The sequence below is a fragment of the Cydia fagiglandana genome, chromosome Z (assembly GCF_963556715.1).
Source record: "Cydia fagiglandana chromosome Z, ilCydFagi1.1, whole genome shotgun sequence".
Lineage (NCBI taxonomy): Eukaryota > Metazoa > Arthropoda > Insecta > Lepidoptera > Tortricidae > Cydia > Cydia fagiglandana.
In genome coordinates, this window is record NC_085959.1 from 41,316,885 (window position 1) to 41,333,483 (window position 16,599).

At 36.5% G+C, this 16,599-nt stretch overlaps 1 protein-coding gene across 4 annotated transcripts in view; it reads left to right on the plus strand.

The window, feature by feature from the left end:
• Window positions 1-16,599, plus strand: part of LOC134678400 (ecdysone-induced protein 74EF) — a 263,550-nt gene that overhangs the window by 109,920 nt on the left and 137,031 nt on the right. For 3 of the 4 annotated variants that reach the window (XM_063536965.1, XM_063536964.1, XM_063536966.1), the window contains exons 5-6: window positions 4,691-4,810; window positions 13,938-14,129. In XM_063536965.1, the coding sequence (XP_063393035.1) occupies window positions 4,691-4,810; window positions 13,938-14,129 (312 nt within the window). The remainder of the gene's footprint in view (window positions 1-4,690; window positions 4,811-13,937; window positions 14,130-16,599) is intronic. The other variant, XM_063536967.1, reaches the window with a different exon arrangement.

Below are 16,599 nucleotides of genomic sequence, written 5' to 3' on the forward strand. Positions count from 1 at the left end.
AATAGCGAAGAGGATGGCAGTGGGAAGAGCTTATTTTGCCTTCAGTGTTACTTTACCCCATCTTAACTTTGATCACATTAAAAAAACAATTGGATAGAAATACAGATAATAAATACATCTTTTGCTGTAGTCTGGTTAAAATGACGGATCAATGATGCCACTTATACTATGGTCACATTAAATTGGCAACTTGCATTTTTGGAATTGATATGGCACTGTATCCGCTTCAAACTCGGGAGTTTATTTTTTTATTAATCTTTTACTCATTTATTTCAATCGATCAATGTGTAAAACCAAACAGAACAACTAGATTCGGTGAAACAAGAATTCGGCATTGGCGGGTGCAGCGGCCGCCAACAGGGTGGGGGGAGGGGGGGTAAACTACCCCTATAAGCTGGTGCATTCACCCTGAGGGGGGAGCTTATGCAAGTTGGTTAATATTTAAATCAGGAGAGAGTGGTTCCTAGAGAACTTATTATGGAGCTTTTATATAGGTACATATTTTGTAATAAGCTTATTCCTTACGATTACCAATTTGTTTTGATGTTCGTTTTTGTATTGCAGCAGTCGTTATTTAATTATTTTAAGATTGTTTTATTGATAAGTAGCAATGATTTTTCATTGCCTTTTTGGCGGCATTTAATATTAAATAAATAAATTAAAAAGTAGTTAAACCTACAGGTTTGAGTTGACATTTGTCATTCAGTGCTAATAGTTAAACTGTCACGTAAGTATGTGACGTATTGATACACTAACTTTTACAAATTATCTTAGTATCTGTAGTCCATTGAATACACTTTTATATGGAAAGTTTTATAAGCATTGAAACATTTTAAAAATGCAGGTAACACCTCACAATTCGTTTAAAAATACATACATATTTACCGTTTATACCGTTATAATGGTTTATAGAATGTTTTGTAGACGTCTATTTTAGTTGTTCGACTAATCAGACAATATTACCATCTCTCCCACTCAAAATCCAAATATAATCATTGTGTTTTTTCTAACACTTAAACCCTTTTATTTTGATAAATTAGTTCTCTTAAGTACGTGGGCTTGCGGTTTAAGTATTATTCAAATTAAACAAAGGAAATATGAATATTAAGTAACAATACGCATTCAATTTGTACTTGTCTTAAATATGAATTTTTATAATAACACTGACAGCTGTAAAGGGGTAATCAATAATATGTCAAATTATGAAATGTACAGAATTCGGGCCTTGGATTACATTTTTTGCGTCATACGGGGTTATATTGACAATCATCATTTTTCTACGACATGACAGCTGCAGTTGCCATTTTCAAACACCCTCACTATACAACGACTTATAAACATCTGCTTAGTGTACTTTATGGGGGCTCGATTTAAGAGCTACGCCGACCGTAGCCCGCTACGCCGTAGGCACTTTCACTGCTACGATTCCACGAAATCAAATATTAATGACAATGCAACGGTTAAAGAGAAATATAGCTTATAAACATAGCGTAAGGACTGTTTTCAGTTATGACTGACTGACTGAGTTATAAGTGACTAGACTAACACATTTACAGTTTTTTTTAAATACTTGCTTTAAATTCTAGATAATTTTAAGCCAGAAATTATACTAGGTACTATTAGTATAATAATAATACCTATTATACGTCCCACTGCTGAGAAGGCCTCCCTCTCTTACAGAAGGCCTTCTCTCTCTTATACATATGTCAAATACATTTTGCCTGACGATAAGCGGTTACCGTAGCGAAAAACGCGTACAATCTAGGAGCGACATCTTTGTCTTAAACGTAATTTTCTTTTTTTTTCTTCTGCATCTATTTCTCCTTGAAGGGAATGTATTGAATGTACAATGCAGTGTAAAATGCAGAAAAGGTGCATTGATCCCGAGAAATGGCGCTGAGACCGTCTGAACGCTGCATCCGGATAAGGCGGTGAGCACAGTGCGGACCGCTTCCGCTAGGCTCGAGCGGATATCGCTGCCACAACTTTACTGGTCGGTTTTGGGGTCCTGAACCACTGGTGTAAAATTTTATTCGATAGCATGACTTGCGTTCGCATTTTATCCATTTCTGTATGAGATTTTAAGTCCCATACAGAAATAATAGATAATTACACTTAACGCAAACGCGTTATGGATTGGATATGTCCGATCCATGTCGTATTTTTCGCAAATTTTTGACCTATCTTAAACTTCAAGAAATCAAAAAGAGGCCGTAAGTTATCATTCGAGCATGCGTCGCCGCCGCACTAATACATTTACGGTTAAGTCCGAGTGAAATAAACGCGTGAATGATAATTGATATCTAATAACTGACATCATTTAGATATAATTTTGATGTCAGGTGTACGTTCTAATTGTCCTTTTACTTGTAGCCAATTTCATAAGCGGAAGCGATTCACAACCCGCTACCTCAAGCAGCTTACTTTAATCGAACTACTCAGCTCGCTCGATTTGCTAAATTAAAATCCTTCGCAAACAACTCTAGTCCATCCCACTACCGGAATAAGGTCCTATTTCCTTTAAAACACTTGACAATTTTAGTCCTTTCGGTCCTAAATGGAAAACTTCTATTAGGTATACTGTTCTTTGTGAAACAGTTTTTCACAATCGTCGCTGTGGCTGAAGAAAGTTGATGTCAACTGCGGCCGCTTTACTGTTCCGACATTACTGCTATGTATTTATTTATTTATTAACCCCCTTATTCATTCCATTCGACATTCAAAAACCGGACAAGTACGAGTCGGACTCGCCCACAGAGGGTTCCTTACTTTAACTTATTTTTTATAATATTATTTATTTTCAATTTTTACAAATGTATAGATACTTTTGAGATTTTTTCCTGTACTTTTATGGTACGGAACCCTTAAAAGGAAAAATAAATTAATGTTATAATTGAGTACAATTACGCAAAAGCTAAGGTCGTGTCAATCGTCATATTTTCAAAAAGGTGGTGTCTATCTTAGCTTTTACGTCTGTCTATTTTTAATAATTATAGCCTGGAAGCTAGTCCTTTAAGCCCCTACTTCTGACTGTACAAAGAACTACATTAAATTTTATTTACACGTAACGTAACGTAACGGAGTATACCAATTTCAAACTTATCGTACGGAACGAGCGCATTTTGCATTCCTAACGTTAGAGTTCCCGTCTAGACGTTTCGACCAGCGGAACCTTGCGTCCTTATCTGTTACACATGCGCAAACGGGGGGGAGCGGGACGGGTGATTTTCGGGGCACTCGCGGTGGCAAGGTCAGGAAAAACGTCTGGTATAGAAATCCTTATTCTGATATCCTTGTTGGGGGCGGGGCCGTATTCTGGTGACTAGTAACATTTTAATAATCGATAAACATAAAAAAGAATGACAGGATTATGAAGGGATACGTATCGTCTTACAGTATATATACGAAAAATCATAAATCTTCTTTTTTTAATTTTGTTAATAAGCAAAATTAATTGACAATTAGCTCAAAATGCTCGTAATTATAAAACACTTCTAAATCTTTCAAGATATACTTGACACATTAAAATATTAAAATACCTGACTAAGGTTCTATCCGATCATATTATAATATACAAAGCAAATCTCGCGGCCCTAGTAATATGCCTTGAGGCCCGCCTATAATAATACTTCCATTATCAAGCTTAAAACTATAAATTTTGGGTTTAATTTTGAATGGCATTTTACTTCAAAGGTATTTCGAATATGAGCGTATTATGTACTTCATAACCAAATGTACTAAACTATGTACTGTTGTGTATGAAACTCGTCGTTTCGGGTTCGAATTGTTAGACGTTAAAGAGTTAGGGCTAGATTTAGTGCTCGAGCCAATGGTCTAGGTATGTCTGTGGTCGGTAGATAAGGTTTCAGTAATTATATGAAAATATTAATGTTTCCATACCCTCGTCCTGCCCACCATACTCAGTTTAAGACATTGAAATTTGAACCAAATTATTTGGAAGGTAGAGTTCATTTTCCTTTGTTTCACGTTTTACGTAAAAAATAAGAGAAAACTCAGTGTAACGTTACCTGAACCTATCCAGGCTTTTTCATTCATAACTTGCTGAAAAGAAATATGTCCTCCAGGACAATGGACAGGATGAGGCTATTTAAATAAATCGGACAAACTACAATAATATAACAACAATACAACACAACAAGTTACAATAATATAAACTGGTTACTTACTGGTGATCGGTCTAAAAAACTTAATAAGATAAGATAATCCTGAAAACTGAAAGGAGTCGTCATCAATTTACTTACACAACTTATATTAGACTAAGATTTTACTGATAAGCTACAATCAAAACACTCATCATTAATTCTGATTGGTTCATTTTGGGTAGATTGATGTTTTTTTTAATATATAAAAAACCTGTCAATGTATGGCGGGAAATAGGCAAAGATGTGCCTATCATCAGTTACAACTGCCAGAGAGATCTGACTGGCGTACCTGAGTCCATCTAAATTAACTTTGCACCGCCTAGAACAGGACAAAGTGAGTGTCATAACCGTCATATTTTCATAGAAATATGACATTGATGACATGGCCATACTTTGTCATTGCAAATGCCATGCAAAGTTAGTTAGCCTAGTCCGTGTAAATCCATATTAAGTGCTGGACACAATATGTCATATAATATATTATATTTATGTTTATTTTTCGTTGACTACATATATTTCCTTCCCAGTGGATGGCGAGCCAGCCGGACTGCCGCTCGGTGCCCGCGGGCTGGGACGCGCGCTGCTGCACGGACTCCTAGCGCCGGCGCAGGCCGCGCGGCACCCGCTCTACACGGCCCCTAACACTGGTAATGACACTGCGAAATTTAGTAACTATACACTATAGTCAACGTCCAAGTGCTTAGATGACCTCACAACCCGGTGTACTTGTACAAGTACGAATTAAATTAGAAATGAGAAATAAAATAAAATTGGCCTGGGTCTTTATAAGTTGTAATGTAAACAATGACATCTATTGGGACAGTGACGAGCACTTGGACGACGTATCGGCAATTCGGCAAACTGATATGGAACAAAACATTTTTAGTATGAATTAAGGCGTTTTTCCTGTGGACATTATAAAATAAATGGACTTTTGTTCATGCTGGCATGTTCTAACCTTTGTTTCTTAAAGCTGTATGATTATTTCATGAAAGCAATAGTAAAGTACCCGAAAAATTAAAATTAGTGTCCAGTGGAAGGACGTCCGTTTTCCTGAAAGATTTTGCCCCACTCGTCTGTAGATAATGGCGGAAAATTTGAAACACAAGGCATGGTAATTTTATAAAATCGTAAGTCATCATCAAGAAATTATTCCCCAATCCTATATAGTATTTTTATAGGATAAAGGTAGTACTCATTTATTACATTAATATTCAAAATTAGAAAGAGTAAATGAACACAATGTTTATTATATATTCAGGCTATTTATTCAAACATATAATTGCAAAGGCATGAATCAACTTAAATAAAGATAAATTAAGGTAAAAGTAGAATACTAGTTACAATGTTAAGTAGAACCTCATTTTTACACGCTTGAAACTGTTTTTTTTTTTCTTTTATAGTGGCTAGAATAGGCGGTAGTTAAAATGAAGACAAAAAGTGCTATTTTTAATAAGATCTAGTTAAAATCTGATCCGTTATGGTTTCTCGTAAAGAGCTGAAAAATAATCTGTTGCTTCTGTGGGTTGAAAATAATCTGTTGCTTCTGTGGGTTGGAAATAATCTGTTGCTTCTGTGGGTTGGAAATAATCTGTTGCTTCTGTGGGTTGGAAATAATCTGTTGCTTCTGTGGGTTGGAAATAATCTGTTGCTTCTGTGGGTTGGAAATAATCTGTTGCTTCTGTGGGTTGGAAATAATCTGTTGCTTCTGTGGGTTGGAAATAATCTGTTGCTTCTGTGGGTTGGAAATTCAACACGTCGTAACAGGAGGATTGTGAATCTTTTGCTAAATATTTTTTACTATTTATAGTAAAACTTAACTATATTTTTTTATTAGCTAAAAAACTCATCAATTATGCAAAACATAAGGGTTGCATGCATATGGATTGATATGGATTTACGGTGCAGAACTCTTTGTATCTTCAGTGACAATTAAAACTTAATAACAACAGCGTTTTATAGAGTATTTTTAATATCTCACACGCGTATTCGGGAAACGAGATAATCACAAGATCTAGAAACGATATAGAGATCAACTAGATTTACAATAGATATCGACTAGATGTGACTTGGATATAAGTCATAACTTGTCGAAATCGTTCAAGAGGACCTCCAGAATCGCGGAAACGTCAAATTTGACATATCTATTACAAATATCGTTAAATTATCCATATCGTAACTTGTTGAGGTCTAGTAGAGATCTATTTCATTTCCCGAATTGCGCCGTCATTCTTTATAAGTAACCCGATAGCGTTGCGTTATTACTTTTATTAGAAACTATTTGCAGTTTTTCAAATATTTTGCAAGATGTAAAGTAAGTACTTGTAATACGCGGGGACTTATAAGGGCAAAGGTATTCAGTAGATTAGTAGTCATACTCAATATTATATGCACTGCGACAGTACCTATATAATATACTATAAATCTTAGAAGGTATCCCTATAACTATCCTGTAAAACCTCAAGTTTTTTAAGAACTCGATTTGAATATGTACGTACTATGTAAAGGCGTCATCAATGGTGTAGTTAGTAATAACATTGAGCAAACACTAATGATAAAGACCAATGAACCGGCACAATAATACCAAACAATAGTAAATTTCGATTTTGGTATATTATTCTAACTTCTAGTTCCCAACGGAAACGGACCCGACTGTTTCCGTGTAAGGAGAAATTGTTATCTAAGGTATGATCCTGCTAGGAGCAGGAGCAATTTCCGGCGACGAGCTATAAATACATTATAAATATAAATACGAAAAATGTGGGTATTAATGGGCGTTTTGAACGCTCTGGTCAAGCGTCTCTGCCACAATGGAATGGCGCAAAAAATTAGGTATTACTAGTCAGCTTTCGGTACTGTATTTATATAGAAAGTTAATTCGGAGTATGAAGCTGTTTTAGCAAATATGTAGGTATGTTCGATTAACAATCGACGATTAAATAGAAAATATTAAAGGTTTTTATTACATTTCGCTGTATTTGAAAAGTTTTTGTGACTTCTCTCAACTTATAATTGGGATATTATTTTATAATGGTCTACCTACCAAAGATTTCTAGGAAATTATGATGATTATATATTAGAAATATTAAGTAGGTACCTAAAACCATCCGAATGAGAATACATTTCATAATTGGGATCCCGCCTAGCAACCTTTCTACATACATTACATAGCCATAATACCGTCTCAAATTTTAGATAACCTAAATAAACATACGTCCTGAGTAACATATTATATTACATATAATGTAATTCGAATATAACAAGATACGAAATGTTTTATCAGATAATCTTTTGTTCGTAGGAAAGTTTCTCATTAAAAGCAATACAAAAGCACAATTTACTAAATATTTTCTCCCGTTTCCTTTTTAAACTCAATGAAACTTGACTTCGCTAGACCTCCACGTGATTCTACTTAATTAGTTCCTTTCCAGGAAAGACATTTTCCCTCTTGTTAACACATTTTTTTTTGCCGTCAAAACAAATTATAATATGAAAAATTCATGGCGGTATACGGCTATCGATCGCGGCTATCAGCTGATGTCCAATGTCAGGGGCCACCCCAAAGAGCCACCCCAGAGCACGGCGCCCCACCGCGGTGTGCGTGAGACGTACGCATGATACGCCTTACACAGACATTACGCAATGGGCACACATCAAAGAGTTCAACGGTATCAAAAAGTCACATACGCCTTTTAGGCGTGGACTGTTACGATTTTAGTTATAATTAGGGCGTGCAAACTGTTAAAATTCATGGACTTCCTTTAATTTCTGATACTAACTATGTTATTTAGCAAAAAATAATCCGTATAATGATGCCTTTCGATCGTTATGATAAACCTACAGGGTATTTTTTTTTTCTCGTGTTTCGGGTTCGATTCCCGGTTCAACCATGTAATTACATATCTAAAAATCTATGAATGCAGTTAAAATTGTTTTTTAAATTAAAATAATGTCATATGGTTAAATTAAGTCTTTGTGTTCAGTATCTTACTAGGTTAGCCGAATCGACGTTTAATATCTTCCGTTACCGGCACATGTGCCTAGCAACATAAAGAATACGGAAGTAGGGAAGTAGAGCCCCCACACCTACACACACACGCACACACCCACGCATTGCGTAACACCACCGCAAGTGTGATAACAGAATCGATAAATAGGTAGCCTGGACGGCCTAGAATTTAGAAGTCAGCGTTTTAGGAATCTGTGTCACTGTCTGCTTAAATAGGTGATGAGTTGATAAAACTGACTAAACATGATGACCGGTCTGGCCTAGTGGCTAGTAACCCTGCCTGTGGAGCCGATGGTCCTGGGCTCGAATCCCGATAAGGGCATTTATTTTAGTGAGGAACACAAATATCTATTCTTGAGTCTGGGTGTTTTTTACGTATATAAGTATCTATTTATCTATGTAAGTACCTATGTATATAGTCGACTAGGACCCATTGTACAAGCTTTGCTTAGTTTGGGGCTAGGTAGATCTACTTGGTCTGTGTAAGATGTTCCCTAATATTTATTTTATCAAAACTGGGGTACCAACGTCCACGGGAGACTGCAGCGTTTATTGGGCATCTTGAGATACGCTCTGTTCCTGGTTGACCGAATTTTCGCTTATTGGAACGGACTTTCCTCGTGAATCCTTGTGTATATGAGGAAGTAAAACATTTGAATAGAATTTTAAACTTATGCGGAAGGCTTCTAAAGTCAAATACATATTAACTTCGGGCTTCTAAAGTTAAAACAATTTAAAGCGTCTATCAGTCACGGGGTACTCATGTTGCCAGCTATATTGATAATGCGGGCAATGTAAGTATGTATATAAATACCTGATAAATACTTTGAGAATTTTAGAACTCAATATTGATATCGGGCTAAATATAGCGTGCAATATCTAGCGTGGAAGCAATACCTACATTGAAGTACATTTTTGCTGTGGATTTCAATCCTATCAGTTACTTTTAGGATAGGTATTTAATGTTTTGGATATTCTGTAAGATATAATAAACTCTATTCAAATTTCAAATTAAAGCCCGGTTTTAGGACATTTAAGATGAAATATCGTAAACCAAATATATCTATACATTTATTATTATTTGACGACCGGTCTGGCCTAGTGGGTAGTGACCCTGCCTGCGAAGCCGATGGTCCTGGGTTCGAATCCCAGTAAGGACATTTATTTGTATGATGATACAGATATTTGTTCCTGAGTCATGGTTGTTTTCTATGTATTTAAGTATTTGTATATTATACTCGTGTATATATCGTTGTCTGAGTACCCACAACACAAGCAGAGCTTACTGTGGGACTTAGTCAATCTGTGTAAGAACGTTTTATAATATTTATTTATTTATTTATTATATTTTAGTTGGTACTCAGTTACACGTATACATTCGTAATATACAATAATACTTCGTACACAGCAACCCCACTTCATTGTCCACAAAACATTTGGGAACAATTACTCCCGCGTTGACAGCCCTGACAATACTAATGGCAACCACGGTAGTCCACGAAAGCGAGACGGAGGAACTCCGCTACAGAATTGAAAAGGGATGGCGCCGTAGGGCTGTTGTATAGGGTAAACAGTGTTATGTTACAAAAATATTTTTAAAATTGTATTTATAAAACTATGAATGATATGAACGAGACGAATATATTTAGTATTTTTTACCAAATAGCTTAAACATATTTAATATTTTTTTGTTTAAAATAACAATATAATCTAAATTTATATACATTATGGTGACGATAATAACTAACTAACAACGCACTAAGTCCGCCTTCTCTACTTTTTTGACGTGTTTCAAGGTTTAAAATAAATAATATCTTAATTAATCAAATTCTGCAAATAAACTAATAAAAAAATAAACATTTTATGAATAATAAAATAATTTGGTCTTAAGACAGATGAGAAGACACAAAAACATCGGAATCCTAAACCCTTGCATCAATGGGTCATCCTAAACAAATGCAGCTTGCGCCCGATCAAGTGACGATTTGAAAAAAAAGGGTTAACTTTTTTTGCAAAAAGGCTTACTTTGACTGGCCCGATTTGTAACAAAGCAATCTATAAGCAACTTTACTGTTCACGACAGAAGGTTCAAATAGGAAATACGAAAAAAAAGTTTTTTTGCAAAATGATTTAGCATTATACACCTTGCGCAGCAGAAGTGAACAATTTTAAGTTTACGTCAAACATAGGTCTTATTTCAAAGTGTTTAGGATATTTTTTCTGCGTTTAGATCGCACTGTCAACTTGGGTCCAATTGACACCTGGAAGGAATGTTACAATTTTGTGATGCATTTTGACGTAATAGTTTGCAATGATAGAAAGTTACATAAAAAAATTGCAAAGTCATTGTTCGGCCGCTGGGTTTTTGACGGCTTATAACATGATCGCCATGACATAAATATATAGCACATTCCGAATTATATTTAAATACAAAACTGTGTTCACGTCTTGTACTATACTCAAATATGTATAAAGGTTAATTTTCTTATTTAACCCACATGAAAAGGTTCTCGTTTTATACTCGATAAGATACATGCCCACACTAACAACCATTAACATTATGTAAACCATTTTCTACATGTGAAAAAACTTGTGTGTGTTCATCAAAACAGTTTTTTCTCCCTATATTTGTAGCCCTTAAGTTTTGGTAAAGTCCACAGGAAAGACGTGAACACAGTGTTGTGTTTGATCCGAGTACAATTTGCCCCCTTATACACAAACATAACACACATAGACTCATGTCTATATGTCTCATGACAAACGTCCCCTATACTATCGACTCTAGCAACAATGAATTAGCCGGCCGGCCATCTCGCATTCCATAATCGAAACATTCGGGGCATGTGGGAGTTTGCACAATCTGCAACCCTTTGCATCTGGCTACACAAAGGACGTGAAAGTTGCCAATCATAATAGCTATTTGTCCTGTCCAAAGGACATCTGGCTTTGCGTAAATTGGAACTGTTTGTCATGAGTGCTTTTGATCTGACCGATGCTGAATGTGGTAGGGTTATTTGTTTGACAGACAAGCATAAAGGTTGCCCAATAGTAAGCGGATACCGCAGCATATAAACACTTTCGTGAAATAAGTGCTGACCGCTCCAAGCCTATGCAGATTTACAAGTACGTCCACACTACAGAATTAGGTACTTTTTTTACGTAACATGGCAGTGTGGACAGACCATTAAGGGTCCGAACCAGTTTCTAACCTCTGTCTATTAAGGACCCTAATGGGAGTTCGTTTTGTAACTTTCCTTTTGTACCATTTTGATGGTAATGTGTATTAGCATGATCCTTCGGCCGTTGGGCATTGGGAACCGGAAAGAATTCAAAGTCAGACCTCAAGACGATTGCTTATAGGACTAGTTTAAAGACAATTTAAACTCGCTGACTTTCTAAGACAACATTTAAAAAATGTACGTGTAATAATATAATAGTGTCTGACCATACTAACTCTGCATGGCATTTGCAAAGAAAAAGTGAGGAAATGTTATCATTAGTGTCAAATTTATATTAAAAATATGGCGTTTATATCATGACACACCCTGGCATAGTGTACGAGTTTCAACTCTGCTGTGTTCATAGACAAGTAGTAATACGTTAAAAAAAGAAAAAGACATCCTTTTCTTTTTTTAACGTATTAAATTGCGACAGTGATCATAAATAAAAATAACATTTATTTTTTCAATATTTTCTAATGACTCCCCCGGATTATTTAATGATATAACTTTAACAAAATCATCCTTTCCAACCTTAATACCTAAGCGAAAGGGTTCAAAAAGCAACAATCTTTCCCCTACTCCCATTATCAAATCAACCGTCCAAGCATTCAGCGAGTAAATATCCCATTCAAATGCAAAAATCATTGCAAATAAATATCTAACTCCGACAGATTATGGTCTAACACCGGCAGTACAAAAATCTCGGCGGTCACTCCATAAAGATGATTGATAAAACCCCCTTTGTACGACAAATGCTGACCAGTAGACCTGTTTCTTTGCTTTAATTATATTATTATTTTGATACTGTGAAGGGTGCGTATAATTTATTTAGGGGCAGCACTCTGGGGTCCACACAATGGAGAGAATGATCTCGTCATGCGAGCAAAAAACCACTTCTGTGCGCCTTTGTGGCGTAATCGGGCAATGTTTTATATAATTGGCAGAATGTGCGTGTGCCTTGGGTCCTAATAAAATAAAATAATCCTAAAATAAAATTGGATTCTATTCGAAAAAAAATTGCATTACTATAAATCCGTTTCGTTTCTGCTAATTTAACAACGTCGAAATAAATGTCACATATTGTGGAAGCCACGCCTTTTTCTACAAAGTTGGTTTGCCAGAGTATATCATTCCTACTTTAGTGAACAGAATGCCTTGGACTAAAAGCGAGACTCGGAAGAAAAATGGTGACGTGTTCCATATTAGAAATTCGGCTACGAGTTTATCAAAACACACGCTCGAAGCTAAACGTAAACAATGGAAAGATAATACTAATCCGTGAGATCACTATCTTACTCTTATCTATTCGCAAACTTTCGATACCCACTTCCGTACAATTCCAGATGACAATACCTTTTTCTTTTTTTACACAATCATGTGCATAACTGCTACTTATAGTTTACCAAGCTATTTCCGTAGCCACGAAGGGTTGTCTTCCCGTAGAAGATTTGACCTTCGCGCATTTTTCTACTGAGAAAGTGGCAAAGTATATACGTCATTAGAATTTAATCTTATGTAGGAACCTATTAATTTTTAAACACTATAATGGATCCTATAGAAAAATAAAACACCTATGCGTCTAAAATGTAATTATGTGTACGTAAAAGAGCATCAAAATCACCCAACTGGTTAACTTCGACCGTTACGTCTAATCCACGGATAAAGTAAATCACGCATTTGATTATTTCCCCCTTCTGATTGTTTCCGAACTGACCATCGTGTGACTTTAATTGCCCCGGTGAAAGGGGTACGGCCGAATAGTCTTCCTTTTCCCATGGATTGTCCCCGGATAATACTACACAATGTACACAAAGCCGTGTCGACAGCTAGACGGTCAAATGGTCAGTCCCATAAGGAAATGAAAGAGTTGATTATATTATTTAAATTTCGAACGACGGTTACCCGTCAGCGAGACATGAGAAAGTATAAAAAAACATTGGTATAATTTTAAAGTCCGAAACTTTTCATGTTGCATAAATGTTTGTTATTTTTGGCGTTCTGAGAATACGAGTATTTTAACTTTTTGTATTGGAGCGCAAAACAATAAATGAACAAGTTTGCGAAATCGGATCTAAAAATACGTTGAACGTATTTCTAAATTCAAACGGTCAACGGACGTTTCATATTCCCACCAAAAGCTACTAAATCATCAAATAAAAGGTCCGAATCTTTGCAGATTAAAAAAAACCAGTGGTCAAATTATAATATAAACACAATACACCCCTTCTAACGTTGCACGTTGCACCTTTTGCATAATCTGCATAATAATTGCATCTTAGATGCAGTAACAAGTGCTGCGACCTCTGACCGTTGGTCATCGTGAGAAATCTGGAGACGTTAGAAATGCAAATTTGGACTTAGTTAAAAGAGTTTTTTATGTAAATTTTGGACAATGCTTTGTTAACCGTTGCATTACACAGGTGAATATATACCTTAAGAATTAATGCTTTCGTTTTAACAAAAGCGTTTGCAGTCTGATCTTCGATCCCTCAAGAAATTTTTTTTGTAGTTTCAAAAATTATGACTCTTTCTTTCCTCTCGCAGGCTCCCTGCCGCCGTCACCAGCGGACTCTGGTGTGTCAGACGTCGAGTCCTCCTCATCAGGGGCCGGATCAGCGGAAGAGCTGAAGGCGCGGCTGCAGCCCCCGCCCGCGCCGTACGCGCCGTTCCTGCCCTTCTACCAGCCCCACCATATCGCTTCGCTGCAGCACCATGCGACGCATCCACGACCACCCGGTGAGTCTCTTGATGTTTTATGCGCGCCTGGTACTTTTGGATTGAGGAGTGCATTTATCTTTGCAGAAATGTGCAGAGTTGGACCACACTAAGGGTCGGTTGCACCAAACTGTTACGAACGTTAAAGAGTTCGCTAAATTTTTATGTATGGAAAGTTTCATAGTAAAGGCGCGGGGCGCGCCGGCTGACGATGATCAGTCTGTCAAATGTGGTTGGTGCAACTGGCACTAACTCTGCATAGTTTGCAATGACAAAGTGTGGAAGTTTCTATGAAATTATTGCGATTATTACTTATTCCTTTTTTTTAGCGCAAAGTTAGCTTACTCCGACTATACTTCTGCAGTTTTTTTTTATTTAGTAGAAAATGGATGTTCGATGGGAACTCTTGCTTTCAAATGGACTTTTTTCGGCCTGTTTTGTTCTGACAGTGCCAAGGACCGAGCGTGTTACTAGATCATTCGAAAGACGTGTAATACATCATTTGGCATGTATACCTAGATTGATCTTAGTTCAGTGTCAAACCAGACGCGGTGTGGAAGAACTTTTGATGTTTTTCATTCAGCTGTCAGCCGTGTTGCATTTTAAGTCATAGGTATAAAACTCGCTTTACGTTTTCTATTATTGCAACTGCTTAATCTTTTGGGAGTATGACTACACGAGTAGGTGTCTCTCACAAGGAAATTATAAGGACGCAATATTTAACTAAACTGTCTTACTCGTAACTGCTAATCCAAACTGGCACATCGTTAATTTTATTTATGATCTATATTATTTTTAATAATATGAACATGAACGCAAAATTTTAACTCATTCACACAGAAAGTATGAAATATTGAAAATAGGCAAAAAAAGCCTTAATAACCGGGCCATTGTACCTTAGATCTGTCTGCAATTGGCGTGAATGTTTAGTATAAAGTAGTTTAAATAATTAAAATAGGTAACAGTTGAAACGGTAAATGCATTGTGCAGTAAACAATATTTATCTCAGTTCGCATTATCATAGTTCCTACATGTCACGTTTTGGGCGCCGTGCACAGAGGTGACTCGGTCGAAGACCCGGCGGGTCACCTACAACTATTGTACTTATCGATGTTTTTATAAATACTTGCATTATGTATTATAGCAAACAAGTGCAGTTGAAAGGTCGAATGACAGTCAAAATGGCACCTTATCACAGAATAAATAATAGTACTAGCTGGTACTAGGTACAGAAGACTCACTCTCTAACAAAACGCGTCTGTTACGATCAGCACAGATATGACCGCTAGGTGGCGACAGCGCCACGCGCGGCGTATGGCTTTTCCCAAAATTGGGGTGGAATGGATGTACTTTTAGCTACCTGTAGCAAAGCGACGAAATCACGGAGTGAGCCACGCCTGACCTTATCGTGGGGCGTCCGCTAGCCGGCGCGGGTGGACGGATCGGACGCACGCACGCGGGTGCCATTTGTAGGTAAAATCCTTTCGCACGCGTCCCCGCCAATTGCTCATATTATTTTTCGTAAAGCAGTCGCGTAATACTCATACGAATTATTCTAATTTTATTGTTGATTCGCTACAAACTGTATTTAAAAGACAAATGAAGATCATTGTAAACATCGTCCTGACCTTACTCACCACCAGGAACAGGTTTATTTATGTCATCGTTGCAAATCCGAATAAATTGTTTTGTTTTTAAACGTTCCTCAGTCGAAAGTGAGCAGATGTTGTGAATTATTCGAGCAATTTGTGCATTTTAGAGTGCAATTCGGGATTTTTATGGACGCCAACTTGGATTTCGGCCAGAATGCGTCGCGCCTCCGGAAGTATTATTTGAAAAAATACTGTCATTACATTATTGATCTTCTGGCTTATTTAATAAAGTTGTTATTTGGATGGTTGCTTCGGCTGAAACGTCAAATCATAAAATGACTAAATATTATGGTCGTTGACTGAGCTAGCTTGTTTCCTTTTTTTAGTAAGTAGGTTCTGTCTTCAGTATTTATTACGTTGGAATTTTTTGCAAGCATTTTTTGGCTATTAATAATACGAGTATGATCACGTTTATAAATCAACACTGTAGTAAATATTACAATACCTACTGTGTTAAATTGATACAATAAATCTGAGGTAAAAAGAATTGTCTATTTGCAAACGCTTAAGTCATTGTCTACCAAGTGGTCGGATATCCCGTTTTCTTGGAAACGGAATAAAATGAATACTTATGCCATTAGCAAGATAACAAGAAAATAAGCTTGGGGCAAATTATACTTCGATCCGTTTTCAGCTTTCAACACTGATACGTATACGAAAACTTTTCGACGACAACTAAGTAAACCACGAATTTACATTGGTATTTCGTACTTAATAATCTTTAATAATAATAATTAATTTCACGCAAATCAATACGAAATCACTGCACCTTGTAAAACAAAGCCCTCCCGCCGCGACTGGCTCTTTGTGTGATTGTATTTTCGCGATAAACTCAAAAA